Here is a 22,954-nt window from a genome sequence, read left to right as displayed (position 1 = left end):
GTGCACAGATTATGTTTGCCAAGCTGGAAATAAATTCGGGATTAACATTCCTTTTTGGTGGTCTGCAGCCCATGTTTGGAAGCTCCTCTTCGAACTCTGGTTTTGCACATAAAAGAATAAGAATCCTGGCTCAAAAGAAGGTCCAGAAGAGGTGCCAGGTGAGATTGTGTGGGTGTTGGGGACTTCTTAATGCTTAAGGTTAAGCTGCTGAATTTTAACTTAATCTTTGAGCTTTCTATAGAAAAGAACAGTTTCGCATGAACTTTCTGCTTTTGTTACTTTGTTAGGCTGCCTTTACAATGCTTGATTTCTTTAGTCATGAATGTTTTCTTTGGGGGCAAGTCAAGATTTGAAATGGAGTGGTCTACTCGTCTCTATAGGTTCTCACAGCAGTCACAGGCTGATACAACATACGACATTCTGTTGGTTCCTTTGGAGGGATTTTAATCGTACACAAAAGGACTAATTTTTTAGTCTCTTCTGTGGTGCTGACCTTCTCTGTTACTTTTCAGGTTATCCTGAATCAGGATATTCCCAAACTTGGCAAGACAGGGGAGCTTTTGACGGTGAAGTCTGGATATTTTAGGAACTATCTCTATCCATTTGGCAAAGCCAAGATGGCAACTCAGGAGTTCTTGAAGTGAGTTAATATGGTCTCCTAATTGACCTAGTTACAAAAAGATGTGCAGCTTTTTTTATTTCTTGTTTGCCTCCGGGAGCATGAACTTGCAAAGACAAATGCTGTAGACTTTAAAAAGATAGTCTCCAATAGAGATTGCTTATGCATTGAAAGAGTGTGTGGAGTAGTAAGTGCATGTCTATGTGACACGTGACAAAACCACATAGGTCAGACCAATAATGTGGTGCTACGTGGTACGCATCCCCTTATCATGATGTATGATGTGCAGGGTATGCCATTGTAAAGTCCTCACTTCTAGGGTAATCTCCTTGAGTTAGAATCTATTTGACTAACCAAACCACAAAGAAGCTTGAGTAATACCAAAGGAACTCAGCTCTAGTACACCTAACAATGTGAAGTCATCATCTTGCCCCAATTAAAATGACCAGCTTTACGAAACGCTAGCCGCATGATTGCGGAGTGCAGAAAACAGATGTGGAATGTTGTTTGCTGCAGCCAACGTTCTCTGCAGACAGCGGAAAATAAACAGAAGGTAGCCCATGAATAATACAGTGCTAATTTCAAATCCAACTTCTTTTCTCAGTGTGTACTACTGGGGAGAGAGAGAGAGAGAGAGAGAGAGAGAGAGAGAGAGAGAGAGTAGAAACAGTAATATATATTTGTCCCAAAGATGGACCAAACCATATACAAAAACTGGACTCAATCTGCCATCTATCAGTGGGACGCTGCTTAGATGTGGACCCCTGTGACTCCCAAATTTCTCCTCCTACCTCCTCGTGGCACCTTCAAACACTTCAGCCTGTGTTGCTCTCCTAGGGCTTCTGTGGGCTTTTAGTGGTGCTTTGTGGACACTCCTTGCTGCTGCTCTTAAGTGCTCCACTGTTTTCTGCTCTCGAACTTCAGCCAATCTCTGAGAACCTGTAAACCCTAATTGCAGCCACTGCTCTTCACCCTATAGGTGATCTGCAGGCTGTACTGCAAGACTCTGGATGATCCCTCAGCCTCCCTGCTGCCCTGGTTGACAGCCAGTGCATGTGGTACAATGAATAGGATTCAATGAGCCCAAGGCTGAGGGCCTTTTATAGGCTTGGATACCTTCCAGAAAGAACATGACCAGTCTGCAGACTGGCCCAACTTGTACCTGCAGACAAATGTGCTCCAAAACCTGCACAATCTTTCCTTGTGTGATCGCCTAGGTCCTGCGCCTGTCTGCTGACTGTTCCAGCTCTGCTCCGACTACCAGGTCAGTTCCAAACCTGTCCTGGATGCTGCAGTCTGCTGTGCATTTCTGAAGACTTGCTGGCAGACCTATGTTCTGGCCCTGATAGTTCCATCTTGCTATCCTTGCAGAATTTCTTCTGATCCAGATTGATGCTGCTCCGGTCGCAGTCATCTGATCTTCTTTTATGCATTGAATCTCTTCGGGTACACCTCCCCCATGCTCTCCTCATTTGGGGGCTCATAGGTGGGAAGGTCACCTACAAAACTCCTCCTCACTAAAGCAAATCAGTCACACGACTCTGCCTTTGCTTTGCTGCTTCCCAAAAGCAAATACTTTCATATTCTGGATGTTAGAAACATGGTGTGAGTGAGAGAGAGAGAGAGGGAGGCTAGGGAGTGAAGAAATGGTAGACAAATGTAGAATCGATGAAGGCTTTCATTCATTCATCATCACTAAATGAGACAAGTGAAGTACAAGCCTTATAAGTTTTCGTCCAAGTTGCAGCCTGTTGGTATTGCGATAATTCTTTCTATCTTAAATGGTGCGTTGCCCTATCAGCTAGATTTAGATGCTCGTTTGGGAGAGACTAAAATGAGATCGTTTAGACTTCACAAAGTAGTTGTAGCTTGAATGAAGAGATTTTGGATTACTTTTTGATTAGCCTTCTCCTTTAGTGCTAGCCTTCGTCATGGCTGAGTCTGCCCTTCACCTCCGGAGTGCTGACAAAAACTCAGTACGAAGACTTTGTATAAATGGATGCTCAACTAGGTGTGGGTGTGTGGATTTGTATGTGTGAGTATATTTTGTATGATTGGACTTATTCTAGTCTTACAAAGGTATATATATGGTCTACACCCACTGTTGGGCACTGATGACGTCAATGGGGATGTCATAGTAGCTAGTCCCTGCTATGCGTGATGGAGTTTATGGTTTTCAATCTTATGAGTGACTATCGTGAGATTGAAACTGCACTATGTTGTGTTTTTAGAGGATGAGTTTGGGAATGTTCTCGGATTCATCTAGGTACACACACACACACACACACACACTTGCACCAAGTGCATATGGGATAAGTCCCATAGTGACACGTGGCACTCACACATGACTCACACAAAGACTAGTACTAGATCTCCTAGTACTACACACCAACACATCACATCAACACACTCTTTGGCTATGATATCTCCAATACTCCCCTTCAGAGCAAAGAGTGTGAGACCCAACACGCAAGGAGTAGACCGATCCCCCCTCCACTGCAATACTTCAAAGAGCAAGTCCAGCAAGTCCAACTATTCAACACCTCCCGTGTGATAGTGACTTCATAGTCAGTTTGAAACCATCACTCGTCAGCCCCCCTTACTCTGAAGTGGGTGGTCAATACCATCAAACCAAAGTAAAAGACAATACATTCATTTTTGGGGGACAACCAAGGGTAGAGTACCTCTTATTGACTCCAAATACATTCAATTTAGAGGGACAACTCAAGGCTAAGAACCTTTATTGACTCAACGTAAATGCACATAGAGCTTAACATCATCTATCACCTCAGAGAGGGATAGATAATGCAATATAGCCGATAAAGCTCGCTCCTCAGGTCCAATAGATGTGGCGTAAATATTCTCGAGCTTGTCCAGGGTCTCCATGGCTGAAGTAGTGAGGTCAAGTTGATGAAGCAGTTTGCTGGCGAACCTCACACCAATAAGCACCATTGCTTTATCATTCTGCTCATCCCTAGCTGAGAGTGGTGCTGATGAGTCTTTTCCACGAGGACGAGGCTCCATAGTATCAATCTGCGGTAGCGAAAGGCAGCAAGCTGAAATGGATAACAAGCAAATGAAGAAGCTGGTCTAGGACTCTTAAATGGATTAGCAGTTTGAGAAATGCTTGAATAAACGTGTCCAGCAGTTGGTGGATGACCTCGGAGACACCAAAATGCAAATCCCAATTGGAAAAGCAGCAAGAATACGCTTCGAAATGGAGAACTGAATGAATTTGAATAAAAAACCAGCAAGTAGATGCCCTGAAATGTAGAACTGAGTGCTGCAGTAAAGCATACTATTTCATAAACTAATTATGCTCAAAAGAATTTCTAAACGTGAGATGATAAAAAGAGTTAGTCACTTATTTAACCAAGTGCTATGCATAAGCAGATTCATTTATCACATAAACACTTGAAGGAATTCAAGTGCCAATTTTTTGCATAGTAAATTTCTTTACAAAGAGTTCAACATGGTGATAGTGTCACGAGGGTGTGAGCTTTTAACGTTACATGCGGGCTGCTAGGTGAGCAAAGGATCCCTAGGCATAAATGTGCCTTGGGGGTGTATTAATTGTTTGGGGCCATTGGAGTGGTCCAAAGAGGGCCCAAAGAGGGGGCTAAGGGCACCCAAGATGTGTGCATGCCATGTGGCGCGTTCCAAATGCACGCCCCCTTACACCCATGCTGATGGAATTGGCAAGGAGGATGGAAAAAGCACTTGGGATCAACAGAGGAGTGCCTGGTCGGATTAGCGAGCTGGTGGAAGGCTGTGGTGTGACGTTTTGGATCGCGGGAGCTGAGTGATAGCTGGAGATCCTGTCTGTCGGCGAACTGCTGCGTGGAGAGGCGTTACGTGTGAAGCGCCCAGGTTGGAGAGAACACAAAGGCCTTAGTTCCCTACGCAGTTCCAGTTGTGGGAGCTAGGCAGCGCACAAGACCTCGCTTTGTGCCTTCCTACGGTTCAGTAGAGGCTGGCTGGTCTTTAGGCCAGCTCTATAGTTGCTAGTGAAGGGGAAGGTAAGAGGGAGAAGAACAACAGGGAGAGAGTGAGAGAGAGAGAGGAGTGACACTCAAGATGCGGGTGTGTAGTGATGAGCCACACCACAAACTCTTAAGTTTTATTAGGATTAGGTTTTCCCCCTATGACGGTCTTAAGACAGTCATAGGTGTCATATCTTTAATAAAGGGGTGGCAATGTGCCTTTACCCCAACAACCTCCCACCTAAAGGCCAATATGCCTAAAGGGGAGAAAAGAATAAAAATTACAGCAATATACAGTTACTGTATACAAGACCATAAAATAAGAGTGGTCTCATCCTAATCCCATGATGTGGCGGCAATGTGCAAACCGCTCTGTAGGCAAGCTCTTAGTGAGCAAATCTGCAGGATTATCATCAGTATGCACCTTCACAAGCTCAAGTCGCTTGTCTTCCAGTACCTCCCTGATGAAATGATATTTCACATCTATGTGCTTGGTCTTCTGATGAAAGACCGGATTCTTAGCCAACATGATAGCACTCTGACTATCACAATGCAAAACTGGCATATCTCTTGTAATGCCCAAATCTTCCACCAGCCGAGTAAGCCATATTGCTTCCTTTGCCTCAGTGGCTGCAACATATTCAGCTTCAGTAGTTGACAGTGCAACGCATTTCTGCAACCGAGACACCCATGATATAGCACCTCCTGCAAATGTGAAAATATAACCGGTAGTAGACTTCCGGTTATCTGCATTCCCTGCATAGTCTGAATCTGTAAGACCATGCACCAATGCATCCTGCCTACCATAGCATATGCACAAGTCTTTGGTACCCTTGAGATACCTCAAGACACCTTTCACTGCTTCCCAGTGCCGCTTGCCTGGATTTGCCATATACCTGCTGATGACTCCCACCGCAAAAGCAATATCCGGACGAGTGGCAACCATGGCATACATCAAAGAACCAACTGCAGATGCATACGGAACTTTGGCCATTTCAGCCTTATCATCATCTGATCTGGGGCTGTCCTTACTGCTGAGTTTTAAATGTGGAGGCAACGGGGTACTAATAGACTTCCCCCCCTCCATTTTAAACCTCTGCAGTACTTTGTCAATGTACTCTTTCTGTGACAGAAACAAAAGTCCCTTGGACCTGTCACGAATAATACGCATACCAAGAATATGGTTTGCATCACCCAAGTCTTTCATATCAAAAGACGTATGCAGTTGTTTCTTCAAAGCACTAATCTCCTGCTGAGATTTGCTGGCAATCAGCATGTCATCCACATATAGAATGAGTAGCATCAAACTGCCATCCTTTGCCCGTTTGGTGTACAAGCAATGATCGGTCTTACACCTATGATACCCTTGGGACTGCATGAAGGCATCAAACTTCTTGTACCATTCTCTTGGTGCCTGCTTGAGTCCATACAAGCTCCTTTTGAGCTTACACACAAGCTGCTCTTTCCCTTTAACAGCATATCCCTCTGGCTGACTCATGTAGATCTCATCATGGAGATCTCCGTGAAGAAAAGCAGTCTTCACATCCATCTGACATAAATCCATGTCCTCATGAGCAACAAGAGCTAACACTGCTCTCAAAGTAGTCATCTTGACGACAGGGGAAAAGATCTCATCAAAGTCAATGCCCTTCTCCTGCTTAAATCCCTTGGCAACCAATCTGGCCTTATACCTCGATAAAGCATTTGAATCCACTTCGACTTTGTAAACCCACTTGCATGGCAAAACCTTTCTGCGTGCAGGTAGCTGCACCAAGTCCCATGTATCATTTTGAAGTAAGGAGTCCATTTCTGATTGCATGGCTTTCTCCCACTTCCTTTTCTCTGTTCTTCCCATAGCTTCCTTGAAGCTGGAAGGCTCACCACAATCTGTCAGCATGATAAAATCAGCCACATTATTGGCTCCTGGAACAAACCTGGCAGGAGGCCATTGTACACGGGTGCTCCTCTTAACAAAATGTTCCGGATTAGGCTGCTGTCCAGCCTGGTCGTCACGCATGACGGGTGGCTGTACCACCATATCTGGCTGTTCTACAGCCCCATCTGCTGGCATATCCAGTGGTGCATCATTGGCAAAATTATCTGGCTGATTTCCAGCCTGTATACCCTCTTGAACAGGGTTATCTGCAGCAGCCTGCTGCTGCATATAAATGGGCATTCTTTGCTGTCCAACATCATCATAAATAACCCTCCTGTATTCCACAGGTTGCACGGGTTCCTTGTGTACACTATCCTCTTTAAAGATGACATCATTGCTGCGTATAATCTTCCGTTTAACGGGATCCCATAACTTGTACCCCATTTCACCTTCGTCACCATAACCCATGAAGATGCATCTGAAAGACTTTGGCTCTAGTGTGGTGCGCAGTTCTTTGCGTACATGAGCAAAGCACTCGCAGCCAAACACACGTAAGTGCTTATATGAGGGTGGCTTGCCAGACCACACCTCCTCTGGCACTTTCAACTCCAAAGCCTTGTTTGGCGACCTGTTAATAATGTGAACTGCTGTTTGCATGGCTTCTGCCCAAAAGCCATGGGGCAATGCAGCATAAGACAACATACATCGAACCTTCTCGTGAATAGTTCGATTCATCCGCTCACTTACACCATTTTGAGATGCATTATGAGGGGCTGTGAGTTCCTGTTTAATGCCCTTAGCTTCGCAAAACTGCACAAAAGCATGTGACACATACTCACCCCCATTATCGGATCTTAGGCATTTCAGCCTGCGACCTGTCCCTGAGCGACAAACTCGTTGAAAGCATCTAAGGCATCGCTCTTATGCTTCAAGAAATTGACCCACACTTTGCGTGTGGCATCATCAATAAAAGTAATAAAATACTTTGCACCCCCTAGTGATAACTGTGGCATCTCACACAAATCAGTGTGCACTAGATCAAGCGGTGCTCTATTCTGGGGAGTTCTCCTCTTATGAGGAGTCACAGAATGCTTGCCAAATATGCAATGATCACAAGTAGGCAAATCTGAAAAAGAAAGAGACAGCAGATAACCGAAACGTGATAGTTCTTGCATTCCTTTAACGGACATGTGTCCCAACCGGCTATGCCACAATGAAATCTTTGGCAGCTCGGTTATGGCAACAACATGATTACCTACACTGGAAACATAAAGAGGGTACAAGGTATCACTCTTATAACCCTCAGCCACTACAACCTGGCCATCAGTAATCACCCATTTGGAATCCCCAAATGTGGTGTGGTAACCACTGTCATCCAACAAGCCAGTGCGAAGCTACATTTTGGACCTCCTCTTTCAGAGATTTTCGACGAGCAACAACCTGGAGTTCTTGATAAAGCTGAAGTTTTGTAGCCAGAACAAGTTCTTCATAAATTCAAGCATGGGCCAGGACGCAGGATCCAAGAGTTTTACATCAAGTTCTGTGATCGAGGTACCCATGATGCAGTGTGGTTGGACAAAGATTCTTTCTAGGAGTTTCCCTAGATATTGACGGACTACTTGAAAGCAATGAACCTACCGCCAAATAAAGGAGGGAATGTCACATGCACCCTTGCACTTGGGTGTAAAGTGACACACTGGCTACATCGACAAGTGCGTAATAGCTCCCTAATAGGAGATTTTGTCGTATGCTGTGACCCCTTCTTCAGGGACAATTAGGCACAAGCTACGTACGTCAGTCTCTCAGCCTTAGGTCAAGTCGGAAGATCAATCCTTGTTCACTTAGTACCCACTGAAGAACCGTAGGGTATTGTTTCCGTCTTAGGTTTAGGGATAGGTTTAGGTCCAGCCTAGGATGGGAGCCCTTCTGGGCCCCTCAGGGCTGGAACAAGTGAAGAGAGTGGCAGGGGAAGGGCTACCTTTATAGGCTACCCTGCGCCCCTCCCTAGGCTGCCATTTATGGGGCCTAGGCCTAGGCCTAGGCCTAGGCCTGCCATTTATGGGGCCTAGGGCTGCCATTTATGGGGCCAGCCAACCAGCCCCAAAAGCCCTATAAATAGGGGGCCTCCAGGCCCTCTTTCCTCTTTCAGTTTCCTCCCTCCTTGAGCCTCCTACAGCTCCTCCTCAGCCCCCTCTGAACAGCCTGACACTCACCCCCAGTGGCCCTCTGACCAGCCTCAGCTTTTGACATCAGTTCAGCCCTCTGGGAAGGTGTTCACGTAGTGCATCAGATGGGGAGTCGGGACAGCGAACAGAGTAAGGTTTGGGGTCTGTTCAGCAGCTCTTTTCAGTTATCTTTTACAGCTTTCCACAGCTCACTGTCAGCTCTATATTTCAGTCATCTCTCAGCTCTCTTATAGGATCTATCACTCCTAGCTTTCACTCTCTCACTCACGCAGTAACCCTGCATTCCGGTGGACAGCACAAGCCTCTCCCTTGCCTTGCAGAAGTGTCCTACATCGTCAGTGTGGACAGCATCAAGGTCTCGGTATTGGTCGGCGTTGCCTCTTAGGTCTTTTGGTCTGCTATACGTGTGCACAGTGAGCTCTTTAGAAGCGTGTTTTCCATGCTCTCTCGAAGAGTGTTCTTTGTATTTCTCAGTTCTCCAAGTATAAAGCAAATTCTCCCCTGATTGGGGGAGGGGCCCTCAGTGGGTACAGGGACCCAATCGGTTGTCGACTCTACTTTCTCTCTACCCTCATCTCCTTTCTCTCTCTATGGTGTACAACGCTAATTCCTCGCTAAAGGTTTAAAGGTCTTGGTGTGAATTACACGATCAAATTACTGTTGCATGTTACATCATAGGTCTCCACTGTACTTGCTCCTAAAATGCAGTGTCTACTTCCTCAACATCCACTCCATCCACCACGTGAATACTTTGGAGGCTTCCATGTGTCTCCACTCTGGTCATTGGAATTATTGACTATCTTGATTGTGTAGAGACCATTGTCTCATGATTCAGGTGCAACTGCTTTTGTCTTTCTATGATCCTGACACCTTGCTCAAACTCTACCTTCATTCCATTTTTGGTAGTAGATGAACAAAGAGGAGATTCTTGTAGAGTTTAGGAGCTAGGAGCATATCCCTACGCACCTTAGTATCACATTTCTTTGTGATGAAAGAAACACTGCCTTGGCACCCTGTCACACCTTACAAACGGATGCCTTCGTTACAGGCCTTAGCCTGTAACAAGCCAGGCAACACTTGCTAGTGTACCTACATCCTTGCCCTGTTTTATGCCTCCAGCTGCCTTGGCATTAACTAGTTGCTCAAGAGCTCCTTGGCTATTGTATCTTCCTGGGTACCATTGAGCTTTGCTCAGCACCTCTTACTGCATCACTTTGACCCTTTCTGCTGCACAGACCAGCTGCTGCTAAAGGTTGTCACGAGCCTTTCTGAGTGCCTCCTATGCCAAGTATGCAGCCACACTCCAATCCAGGTGTGCCTGATGTCTTGGTATGGAGCCACACTAAAGTCTACGCCAAGAACTCTCCTGCGGTTGATTTGCAATGATTGCAGTATTATTAAATTGTTAATCTTTTGGTCTGATTATTACAATTGTACTGTCTGCCACAGCAGAGCAGGGCAGGGGTTGGTAAGTCAGCTCTGTTTTGTTTATGATCTGTGAACATTTGGTCAGGACAAGTGGATTTTAAGTAAACTTTTTTATTCCAAGTGTTCTACATCATTGTCTATTTGTTCTATTCTTGTGGGCTTGCATCCCCTTCAGCAGCTATTTGAACTTTATAGAGAGTTTCCAAGTGTCGCTTGGGCACTGATGACGACACAAGTGTTGCTTTGCTTGCTAAGTGTGTCTTCCTTTTGTTTTTCAAAAAATTTGCTACCTCTTTTTCATTGTCTCTTTTATTTTCTGTGTAGAATTTTGGACTTTAGAGCAAAAAATTTTCTAAATTTGTATGATTAGATATATTCTAGTCATACAGGTATATAAAAATTTCCAAGGTGTGTGCACAGATTTTTGAATCCATAAATATGTACGGGTTTATTTGTCTCCTAGATTTTTGAATCCAGAAATATGTATGGGTTTATTTTTCTGTTGGGGCTAATAGTTGTTTGTGAATATTTCTTTTTTCAGAGAGATGAAACTTGAAGAAGAAAGGAAGGAGGCTGAGAGGAGAAGGGTAGGTCTATCTACTTGGTGCTTCCACCATTACTTCATCTTTCCTTCGCATGACTTAGACAGGGTATCTTAAATGAAATGTTACAAAGGATTTAAATAGAACTTCATCACTACCTAGATAATTGCAGGAAGAAAGCCACAAAATATAATGTGATTTTTGCGGAGCCATGCATATTTTTTTGGACAGATCCATGTGCTTCATCTCATTGAAATACACATGCATGAAATAAGACTATTTCTACATAGTCTAATACTTGCTTCATTATGAGGGCAAACATCTAAGTGTACGAGAGACAGAGAGAGAAAAGAAAGAACGAAAGTTTACTAATGTCTTTAGAAGACCGATGGGTCTATGAGGCAGAGAGAAACCTGATACAATAAAGCTGAAAGGGTGAGCTACTAAACAAGCATCATCACCCTTGCTAAGTGCTAAGTACAACATAGTCATCCTCCTCCTCCTCCTCCTCCTCCTCCTCCTCATCATCATCATCATCAGTCATGGGCATCCTCAGCCAGTGTTCATGCTGGAGTGCCACATGGATGCCGCATTAGCAGTCCACGTCGGCTGCCCCTATAAGTGCTAAGTACAACATAGTCATCATCATCATCCTCCTCCTCCTCCTCCTCCTCCTCCTCCTCATCATCATCATCATCAGTCATGGGCATCCTCAGCCAGTGTTCATGCTGGAGTGCCACATGGATGCCGCATTAGCAGTCCATGTCGGCTGCCTAGGGGGCAGCCACATCTGTAGGCTACGACAACAGCCATGTCAGTAGGTGCAGATTCACACAAGATGCCACATCATTAGAGTAGGGCAGGTCCTACATTAGTAGCAGCAGGCGCCACATCATCCTGCAGGCACCATGTCAGCAGGCGCCACATAAGCAACATGACGTGGCAGACTACCTCGTGGCAGTCGGCAACCCCAAACCTAGTCAGGCTAGGCGGTACAAGGCAGGGGGCTGGTTGGTGGAATACCAGCCCTGGTCGGCTAGTTTCAGGGCCCAAGATCCGTATAAAAGGGCAGCCCCTTGCCCCTCTTCTTCATCCCATCTTCAGAGCAGTTGGGACTTCACCACCTTAGTCAGTAGCGGGGTCTCAGCCAGGATCAGGGTAGGACATGGGCAATAGATGAGCTTCCTTCCCGCTATCCTCTTCTGGTCATCTTCAGGACCCAGTTCAGCCTGGACAGAAGCAGTTAGGGTTCTGCATCCGAGCAATCCCTTCTTCGTATAGCACGCAGTTCAGCAGTGAGGGTTTGGTCCCTCCATAGAATAGTTATGTTGGAATATGGAAGCAAGAACTAGAACTAGAAACTGGAAATGAAATAACAAGATTGAAAGACAAGAAATACCTTGAGAAGAGTGTGGATAAGACACAAGCTAGACAGTTGATTGCAATGATGTGACCCATGAATATATGGGCCAAAGTACAAGACATAAAGCAAGAGTGCTTATGGGATAATTGTAGAAGTGCCACATGGCACATACTCAAGACATAAAGACTAAACTAGGCTTAGACAAATGTAGACTAGGAAATAGTACACTTAGTGTGCACTTATCTCCAACACCCTCCTTAAGTGGACACTAGGAGTAAGACAGAAAGACAAGACTAGAAGACAGACATAAAGATTGATAGACTGAGAGACAAGATAGAAGTCATGATAGACAAGATCCTGAGACACCCCTCCTTAAGTGATACACAAAAGCTACCTGGGAATCTGTATACCAGTTGTGGAGAGTGTTCCCAGACTTTATCATCGAGGACGCTGATGTCTGAAGAGGGAAGGAATGTTACGCTCTAGCCGAGGTGGCATGACCTCGGAAGAATTAGTCAACATTTTCCTATAGGATCTACGTTTGTAATATATTAGTTTGCGCTTCATGTAAATGATTGAGAGGAAATTAATGTCAAGGTCCTAGGTGAGGGCTGATAGCACCAGACTAGGTGGATCTAAGGCTAAGGGCCTAATGCAAGCAATGTGCCTAGGGGCAAAGGAAATTAAAGTATCCCAAGAGAGGGGTGAAAAGATGCATTAGGAAAGGCCCTATGATGATGACATGTGGCATCTAGATCCATCTAGGGAGATGGGGCTTGTTGGAGTTAGTGAGAGAGGGAGAATTGACCTTCATATGATTTTTTTTGATTTCGATTTCTCTGAGAGCTCTCACGCTCTAGCAAGGATTTGGTTGGGAGGATATTTTGTGGTGCTACTCCCGTGATCCGTTGTAGTAAGTAGGTAGTTCGTTTCAAAAGTAGTCACGGCTACCAAAATTCACGTCCTTGTGAGATACCCTCCTCTTGAAACAACAAACTACCCAGTTTGCTGCTGCTAACATATACAACAAATAAATAACGATTAAAGAAGCATAAATAGCCCATACTAGATAATACATGATCTGTAAGATACAACCACTAATGATGATATGGTCTAGGAGAGCGCGCGATTCCATGTACACATCAATGCGCACTCTCCTAGACCATATCATCAATGTGGAGTGAGTACTACACTCATCGTAGAGATCCCCTGGTAGAAATAATGTCAGTAATCAGTACCTCGGGTGAGACCCGCAGTGTCACCAAGCGACCTCTAAATACGTGAGCCTTTCCGTAGTGAAGGGGTGGAGGTGCTACCCTCCTCTTGAGCATGGGGCAATGCTCCAGGCTGGTGATCTGCTGAGCCTGAAGGAGCCTCAATCGCAGCTGGCTCAAGCTGAAGTGCTTCCAGGTAGAGCTGCAATACCCTAGATGAATCTGCGAGTTCATCTTCCTCCATCCACTTGGCATCCAGTGCTGAATACTTCTGAAGCTTAACTAGATACCTTCTGGAAACTCTACCTCTGACTTTCCTTTCACGGTGTGCCAAGATCTGTTATGGAACCAAGATCTCATCCAATTCCTCCACTTCAGGCTGTTTCTCATCAAGCATCTCTTCCGGCACATCTCCTTGGAAAGGTTTCAAGAAACTCACATGAAAGGCTTGAATTGTCCAATGCCATGGTAGCTTCAGCCGGTAAGCTACATCATTTGTCTTCTGCAAGACTTGGGACGGTCCATAACACCGCATTTTCAGTGTGGTGTAGACCTTATCCTTGCCTTTCATCCGCTTAAGTCTTTCTTTATGAAAACGTAGCATTACCCAATCACCTTCTTTCAAGACCAATTCACGTCGATGGCGATCCGCTACCTGTTTATGCTTTTCATGGCTTTTCTGGAGTGCTTCCTTCATCTTCGTATAGGCTGCATCCAAACTTTCCACATACCCATCTGCTTCAAAGATCTTCTCTTTCGTGTGCAAAATGGGAGGTACATTTCTTCCTCCTTCCACAATTTCAAAGGGTGCTTTCCCTGTGGAAGAATTCACTGTATTGTTGTAGGCAAACTCAACTAGTGGCAAAAGCTGTTCCCATTTTGTTTGCTGGTCTGAAACATAGCATTTCAGAAGATCTAGGGCAGTAGAATTTGCTTCTTCTGACTGTCCATCTGATTATGGGTGGAAAGAGGATGAACAATTCAGCGTGGTGCCCATGTTCTCAAAGAGACCTCTCTAGAAAAACTTTTCATATGGGGTCTCGATCACTGACAATCAATTGAGGCATCCCGTGGTGTTTGAAAATATGAGACTGGAATAATCTCGCCATTTGTTTGGCTGTAATTTTCTTCCGCACTGGAATAATGTGGGCTTGTTTGCTGAATCTGCAAATTATGATCGAAATACCATCATGACCCGACGAGGTAGGTTAAAAATAAAGTCCATGGCAATGCTTTGCCAGGGTCTATCTAGAATAGGCAATGGTTGTAACAATCCAGCCGGCTTCTGCCTGTTATACTCTAAAGACCTTCTAACAAGTGCTGCATGTCTTCACATATGCCTCAACTTCTTTCGTCAAAGCTGGGTAGTAGAAAAAGTGCTCCACCCCTTTAACAGTGGCATCAATGCCTCTATGTCCTACATATGGTGGGGCATGACTCTCCATCAAAACTTTTAGCCTCAGCTGCTTTGTGACACACAATTTGCCATGCATCATGAGAAAGCCATCCTTAATAGTATAGTGCTCATGCCTATGTCCCTCAACCAGCTGATCATATATCCTTGCAAAATCATCATCATTGGCATACTGATCCTTCATGGCATCAAGTTCACTGTATGCAATGGTGACAGCTGAAACTTGCGGTTTCTTTGATACTGCATCGGGACTTGACTTCCTGGAAAGTGCATTTGCAACAACATTCTTCTTGCCAGGCACATGCACAATCTGAAAATGGAATATGGAAAGGAAGTTTTCCCAGCGCATGTGTTTTTCTGACAGCTTTCTCTGAGTGAGAAAGTACCTCAAGGATTGATGATCTGTTTGCACATAGAAATCGACACCTAAAGGGTAATGCTTCTAGGTCGAAAGAGAGTGTATGACAATCAACATGTCTGTCTAATAGATCCTAAAATGCATCTCAGCATTATTGAGCACCCTGCTCTCATATGCAACTACTCTCCCGTCCTGCATAAGCACTCCTCCTATGCTGTTTCACATGCATCACACTGGACAGCAAAGGGCTTACGTAGATCTGGCAAGATAATGGCAGGATCGGAGCATAGCTTCTCCTTATTCTCTTTGAAAGATGCAATTTCCTTAGTACCCCACCTGAAAGACACTCCTTTCTTCTGTAGGGCATGAAGGGGTGATGCTATCTTAGCAAATTAGTGGGTGAACGGCTTGTAGTACGAGCATAAGCGAAGAAAGCTTCGTACGTCATGGATATTCTTCAACGGTGGCCAATTCCTTATGGCTTCCACTTTGGCAGGATCTATCCTGACTCCATCTTTGGATATTATGTGTCCCAAAAAGTGGATATCATGCATTAAAAATTCACTCTTTTTGGCATTAATCAGCAACTTATGCTTGCTGAGCTCTGCAAAAAAAATTGCCAAGTGCTCTTTATGCTCAGCCTCATTCTTAGAGAACACTATGATGTCATCAAAGAATGTACCGGCACAGGGTGTGTGCTCTTTGAAGATTTTGTTCATCATGCGATTGAAGGTGGCAAGTGCATTTGTCAACCCAAATTGCATTGCAAGAAATTTATACAAGTCAAATGTGGTCTTGAAAGCTGTCTTATGCACATCCTCGGGCCTTATCCTGATCTGATGGTAGCTACTCTTCGAATCTATCCAGCTGAACATTGCAGACCCCTCCAATTTATCCAAGATATCATCAATCCTGGGTATCGGGAATATAATCTATGCACATCCTCCAAGATCCATCTTTCTTTTGCACAAGTAACACAACTGAACAATAGGGAGAAGAGCTGGGCTGAATCAGCCCCTTTTCCAGGAGGTCCTTGACTTGGTTCATGATCTCCTGCTAGGCTGCACTAACCTTGTAAGGATGCTTGTTTGGCGGGCTGCTACTTGGAATTACATATATGGCATGGTCCTCACGTCTTCTGGTGGTAATTCCTGTGGCAGGGATTCGTGAAACTGAAAAAGGGAAATCTGTCCTCTCTTTATCCAGCTTAGAAAAATTAGAGCTTTCTTCTGCTTGCTGTTTTTTAGTTGCAAAAAACCGAGTACATAGAAAGATGCTTTTTCATTACATTTGAAATGGCCAAAGCCGATACAATTGGAATAGATTCTCCTTTTAGTTTAGCATCCAAAACATGAGTTCTCCCTCGGTGGGTCAAAGTCAAAGTTTTGTTTCTAGCATCCAAAATAGCTCCCTTCCATTCAGTGGCATAATAGTGTTCACGTAACTTTGAATGTGCATGTGAACTCTTTAGTGTTCACGTAACTTTGAATGTGCATGTGGAGCTTACCAATTATCGGAGTGATTGACTCACTGTGCCCTGGGCAAGCAATATCTGCATCACATAGTGGCCCCATCTCTTTTGCCTTTATGCCCAATTTTCTAGCCAGATCTAGAGAAATGAAATTGGCTCGTGCCCCTGGATCAAAGAAGAACAAAGTTGTCTGGTCACGGAGTTTGCCCCACGCTCTGCATAGCTCCGTGGCATCCACATCTTGTATGACTCTAGTGGCATCTGGCATAAGACTAGTAGTGGGTTTGGGCTTCTTACCCCTCTAGTCATCCTTTTTTCTCCCTTTCTCTCACCCTGATCGGAGGAGGGAAACTTTCTTTTTCTGTAGTGGGTTTGGGCTTCTTACCCCTCTAGTCATCCTTTTTTCTCCCTTTCTCTCACCCTGATCGGAGGAGGGAAACTTTCTCTTTTTGTTTGGGCAATCATATGCTCTGTGGTCCTCTTCCTTGCACATGTAACATTTATCGGCATCATTGAGGGCTTTCTTATGTTCCTTTGACATCTTCGGTCGATGCCGCTATCTTGCAACAAACTGAGCCTTGACAGGCTGTGCAAACTTTCTGAAATTTTTATGACCTTGCTTGCTTGCTGCCCTTGAACTTTTGTGCTTCCTAGTTACTGCCCTTGAAGCCCGAAGTCTTCCCTTGCAAGAGGGCATAAGATGTAGTGGATTTTTCTATCAGCTGAGACATATTGGAGACTTTCGTTTTGGTGCAGTAGTCTCGGATTTCCTTTGGCAGCCCACAACAATGCTCTCAATCTGTTCGGACAGCTCCACATGGCTGTCAGAACTCACAGGAAGCAGGGCTTCCCAAAACTTTTTGCTGTACTCTTCCATGTTCTTACAGTTTGCTGCATCTAGCTTGTGCTAAGCTGTCATTATGTCCACTTCAAAAGTGATGGTGAGCCAAGCATATGAAAAGACTTGCTTGAACTCAACCCAAGTGGTAGGGGCTCTACCATGCAAGAGCAAATGAGTCCACCATTGAAGTGCATTGCCATTGAGAAATGTGGCTGCCTTCCTAACCTTTGATAACTCCGTGAAGTTCCCACCAGCATAGGTGGCATCAAATTGTTGCACAAAAGTCAATGCTTTCAGCCTGTCCTGTGTCCCCTTGAATGTCTCAAACTTTAAAGCAGCCCCTCCATCTTTGTAGTCTTTCAATTTGCTTTTGGGTGCAATATTGTCATACACCGGTGGCTGCAAATAGGCAGGTCGCATCATATGGCCCATACTCTGTGCATTATTGCCAATTCCTATTGTGGGGTTGACCATTCTAGGTCCCATTACCTGCATCTGTGGCATGTTCAATGAATCACTCATCATTCCAGGCATGCCAATTTGCATTCCGAGCTGCATCCCCGCTTGCATATGCCATCATTTGTTACTGAAAATTTTGCATTCCTGGCTGAAAGCTTCCCAAGTATGTGCCAAGCGCCCTTCTATGGGCTGTCCCACCATTGCTTGGAAGATCGACCCTCCTCTGTAGTATCCTGGGTGCATCACCGAAGGCGGAAAGGGGGGTTGCTGTCCATAATTCACCAACTGAAAATTGTTGCCATGTGGGACATTCTCCATGCCAGGAGCAACTGAAGGCATCACAGGTGGAGTCACGGGTGGCTGTCCACTTGAAGGTGTATCATTTTGCGCAGGCCTTTGCTTCCTTTGCTTCTTCTTGGTTGTCTTTTTACTATTGGGAGGGGCATTCAATATTTCAGCAAGATTCTGGGTCAATTGTGTCAAAGTGCCCGCTGCATTTGCCAATTTCACCTTGAAGAGGACTTTTGGATCAACTTCTTCTGTCTCATCTACCGCCTCATGGTGGTCCACAGTGGTATGCTCAAAGGGAACATGCTGTCCTGCGTTAAACTGCACATGGTGTGCTTCATTCTGTTGTGCCCCCTGCTGTTCCTCTCGTTCTAAGTCTCTAAATCTCTATATTCTGAGTCATAGGATGCGGAGGACTCGGAGTCCACTTTCCGATCACTGGCTGAGTCAACCGTGGTGGCTGAATTGTGTGGCTGTAAACATACTGTCTACCAACCCCTAGAGAAAGTACAATGTACTAGATTAAAATGCCAAGAGATATCTAATAACGAAGGAAAACTTATAAACTCATAGTCATATACAATGATGTTTTGATATGTGATGAATGTAATCATCTCCAAGACCGAGCAAAATGATAGCATAGGCTTTGTCGTTCTTGGCAGTGACAACTTGCTCAATGTCGGAATCTTCGGGAGCAGCACGGTGAACAATGTCCCAAAGACCTTCTTTCCTAAGATGGGATTTTGATTTGCCAAGTATGAAAGTCGGACCCATTGAATTTGTCGATAGACATGAGAGAATGAGTAGAAGAGGCCATGTGGGAAGGTCTTACCTCTTGCTAAGATGCAAGGGCAGTGTCTATTCCCTTACAATATTGCAGAAATGAATGAAAGAAGAGATCCAAGAAGCCGGCTACCACTTGTCAAGGCCATAGCATGTGACAGCCCATCGAAGCATGAGGAACCAACAAAAAGGACTCCTCAGCAAACTGAAAGAGGCAATGCACAGTACCTTGTAGACTCTTCAAGAGGAAGTGAGAGCAGAACTGAATGCAGCAAATAGCTCGTTAACAGGAGGAAAGTCGATCTGCAGCTGCCTCTAGATGATGCGCAATAAATCCCAGGCAGAGACAGCCCCTTGAGTCGATGAAGAAGGCAGCCAAGGAGAGCAGCAACACGGGAAGCATCAGGGGAGAAGATGGCGCAGATTTTTTTTTTTTTTTTTTTTTTTTTTTTTTTTTTTGCAGCAAGCTGGAGCAGAAGCAGCACGAACAGCAGCTGGAGAGGTGCGGCCTGTTGAAAGAGGTGAGTGCAGCAATGGCGCACAGATCTGGCAGAGAGATGGTGGGGCAGAAAGAAGCGGCCTGATGTGGTGGCGCAGAGAATGGCAGGGCAGACAGGAGCAGCCCGTTTCGGAGATGATGGCGACCAGCTGAGCGGGGCAGAAATCTGAGAAGAGGCGGCTCCTTCAGCTCACGAGATTGGGGTAGAAGCAAAGGATAGCTGGGAGAGGTGCGGCTATGGCTACAGCAGACTGAGGGGAGAGAAGAGGGATCTACATGGCTCTGATACCATGTAGGAATATAAAAGCAAGAGCTAGAAACTAGAAAACTAGAAGTAAAATAAGAACAAGATTGAAAGACAAAGAGTTACCTTGTAGATGAGTGTAGACAAGACACAAGCAAGATAGATTGCAATGATGTGACCCATGAATATATGGGCCAAAGTACAAGACATAGAGCAAGAGTGCTTATGGGATAATTGTAGAGGTGCCACATGGCACACACTCAAGACACAAAGACTAAACTGAGACTAGACAAATGTAGACTAGGGAAATAGTACACCTAGTGTGCACTTATCTCCAACATGTTCACTGCGCACATTTAAATATTTATAAATAAATATACGTAAAAATATAAACTAATAAATAAATAGATGGAGAGAGAGAGAGAGAGAGAGAGAGAGAGAATCTCACTCTCTCAGCTATCTTTTTTTGTTTGAATGCATCACGTGGACTGGTATGTCACATGCACATCTGTGATGACAGATTCGTATATGCGTATGCATAAGCAATTCTAACACCGAGTTCTGAGAGGCTGAAAACTATTTTTCCCACAAGAGCTTGTGCAAATCATTAGAAAATGCATATTTATTGGCAACCTTTTGTTGCTGCGTCTTTGAAAATGATAGGATACTGTCTTCATCTTGATCTCATCAAAAGTCTCCACACATGTGCTAATAATATTGTCAAGGCTCCGTTAGGCAATGTTGGGGTAAAATCGTTTGCCCTCTTCTCATATCGACTGCTTTTCCTTTAGATTAAAGAAGAAGCAGAATCTGATGCTCTGATGTTCCGTACCATCGGCATCTTCAATTGTAGGCGAAAGATTGGAAAGGGAAAACAAATTTTTGGACAGTAAGCTTATCTTACCTCTTATTGCCCTGCATGTGCATATAAAGTGGAACAGTAATAAATTGGTGGGTCTATTCACTCAGGAAAGAACGCTTTCAACACAGGTTCTTTTAATTGGATTTATCCAACAAAGCTGTAAGCTCGTAGTAAGCCAGCTTCTAGAAGTTTATTGTTTTTTCCTGTCTGCTCAGGGTAACTACTCAAGATCTGGTTGATATCATCAAGGCACAAACTGGAAAGTAAGTATTGGATCGTAGCTTTTCCATTTCACGTTTGATATTCTACCTTCACCCATGCTTATGAAGTTTCTCTATTTTTTGCATCGTTTCCCCTCACCTCTTTCTAAGAAAAGGATTCACTTTTGTAATATTGCTTATTGTGTAAGATTGGATATTTTTCTAGACTCGTGAAAGTGTGTGTCGTGTGCACACATAGATGGAAGAACAAATGAGAATGCATATAAACACTGGGCATTTGCTTGTGCCCTCTCACAGTTGTGAATAAGCATACTCAGACAGACATTGTTCGTGTAGTTATGCATTCATGCATGCATGCAGCGTTCCCACTTATGCAGATCAATCAGTGACATGCACATACATAGCATAGCAGGCTCATAGGTGTGCAGTCTGGCAGCACATGCATATGTTGGCTTGCATGCTCACACATCTGCACTCATATACTCTCTCTCTCTCTCTCTCTCTCTCTATCTTGTGCAGACATTAAAGGAGCATTTCGAGTATCTGCTAGGGCATGTGTCTGTGAGTATGTGCTTCTTTCCTGTGCATGGGTCAAGGACAATGTGCGTTTGTGCTTGTATATGGGCTTATCTGTTATCGATCGGGTGTGGTGCATACACACATGTGTGTTCTGTCTATGTTTTGGACGTGCAGGTAGGCATGCATGCTTGCCTTCCATGCAAATGTGTATCTCTGTGGGGGCATTGTCATTTGTGGTTTTCAGTGTTTGTGCTTACGTGGATGACATAAACAGGGAAATTGATAAACGTGATGTTACACTTCCTGAGGTCCGTGAGACTGGTGAGTACATTGCTGAAATAAAACTACACCCGGAAGTGGTAGCTCAAGTGAGACTAAATGTCATACCCACTTAAGGGTGCAGAAGGAAAAGTGTCTACGGCGCTGATGAATGGATGTTTTGGAACTTGTAAAACTTTGGCATTGTATTCTCTTGGGGTGGACAGGGGCCGTAGCACTGTGATTCTTTAGAGTGTCACCTACGGATTTGGGCATAAATTTGGAGTACATGAGGCAAGCACATGTTTCTAATTGAATCAAGTTGGGGTTGTGAAGTCTATCAATTCATTTGGTCTGATTTCATTCACACAATTTCTCACCCTTTGAGCTGGAAGAGAGATGTTGGTTACACTTTCACCCACTGATTGAGGAAGCTGGGCTAACTGAAAGTGGACCTACTATGTTGAGGCAACAATATGATGGACCTTCACTGTTGATGTAGAAATTCTGCAGACTCTCTCTCAAATCTTGAAGTAATATAAGGCAAGTTAAAACTTTTTTGGGATCAGCCTTCAACTTCTCTTGTTTTAGTTTGAGCTAATTTTGTAATGGTTAGCTAGTATTTAACTGGAAAATTTCAGTACACTTAACAGGCTGGGTTCTTAAAATATGAGATTTCAAAGTGTGTTAGTGATAGCAAAATCACGAAGCAAAAATATGTTGTGGAGGGCAGGCTGTTCTTAGATTCTTGAAGCACTTGTATTTCTCCAAAGGGTTTGTTCAAACTCCATTCTAATATTGGTGCGTGTGTAGTTCTCCTGATGGTGTATTCTTGTGTGGATATTGAATTCTGTCAATACAAATGTGGCCGTAATAAACAAATTTTGCAAGAAGTATCGTGTTAATTTTCCCTTATATTTTGAATGTGCCTAAGCGATGTTTGGAGCAAGCTCAACATAATCTTATGTGCATAATGGACTCACATTGTTTATATACCTCAATGCCTTTTGTAATAAAGTTGGGAGTGCCCTTGGCATAACATATTTGATATGGTGTCGTCTGCCCCCCCCACACATGCTCTTAGGCACTTCATTGATTATATTAAGGCTCCTTTTACTTTTTTGTAATTCAAAGCTATGCTTTGCAATCAACACGCGTGTAATAGCCATAATTGGTCACTTATCATCAATTTTTGAGAGTATCTAGCTTCATGAATGGGAAAACTTTAATTGTAGACTTGTCCCTCTATTTATATTTTGGGGATGTTGAAGTCACAATGATTGGTGTCCTAGTAGTTGAGTTTGACCCAACCAATGATTGGCTACAACTATCCAATCCAAGTCTTTGTTCGAGTAGAATTTGGGACTTCAAAACTTGTCTTTTCGTAAAAGTTTGGTGTGGATAATGCTACATGATTGTTGGTGGAGCAACATGCTAGAGTGTCCGTATCAATCTTCAAACGTGCTTGTTTGAGATCAAGGTATAAATGTGTTATAAATATCCTATGATAAGGTGTGTTGCGGTAA

General features: G+C 44.2%; 1 protein-coding gene across 1 annotated transcript in view; it reads left to right on the top strand.

Annotated features, from left to right (window-relative positions):
- RPL9 (ribosomal protein L9) overlaps positions 1-21,802 on the top strand; it is a 36,859-nt gene extending 15,057 nt beyond the window's left edge. Inside the window, exons 2-7 of the mRNA XM_087392593.1 lie at positions 69-158; positions 513-640; positions 10,634-10,679; positions 20,360-20,457; positions 20,646-20,693; positions 21,445-21,802. Coding sequence (XP_087248719.1) covers positions 69-158; positions 513-640; positions 10,634-10,679; positions 20,360-20,457; positions 20,646-20,693; positions 21,445-21,565 — 531 coding nt within the window. The 3' untranslated portion in view covers positions 21,566-21,802. The remainder of the gene's footprint in view (positions 1-68; positions 159-512; positions 641-10,633; positions 10,680-20,359; positions 20,458-20,645; positions 20,694-21,444) is intronic.
- The last annotated feature ends 1,152 nt before the right edge of the window (positions 21,803-22,954 follow it).

This window comes from Dipteris shenzhenensis, chromosome 21, assembly GCF_047967505.1.
Source record: "Dipteris shenzhenensis isolate YYH24624 ecotype China chromosome 21, Dip_SZ_1.0, whole genome shotgun sequence".
Taxonomy (NCBI): domain Eukaryota; kingdom Viridiplantae; phylum Streptophyta; class Polypodiopsida; order Gleicheniales; family Dipteridaceae; genus Dipteris; species Dipteris shenzhenensis.
Note: the sequence above shows the minus strand (reverse complement) of the source record. Positions and strands in the feature narration are given on the sequence as shown.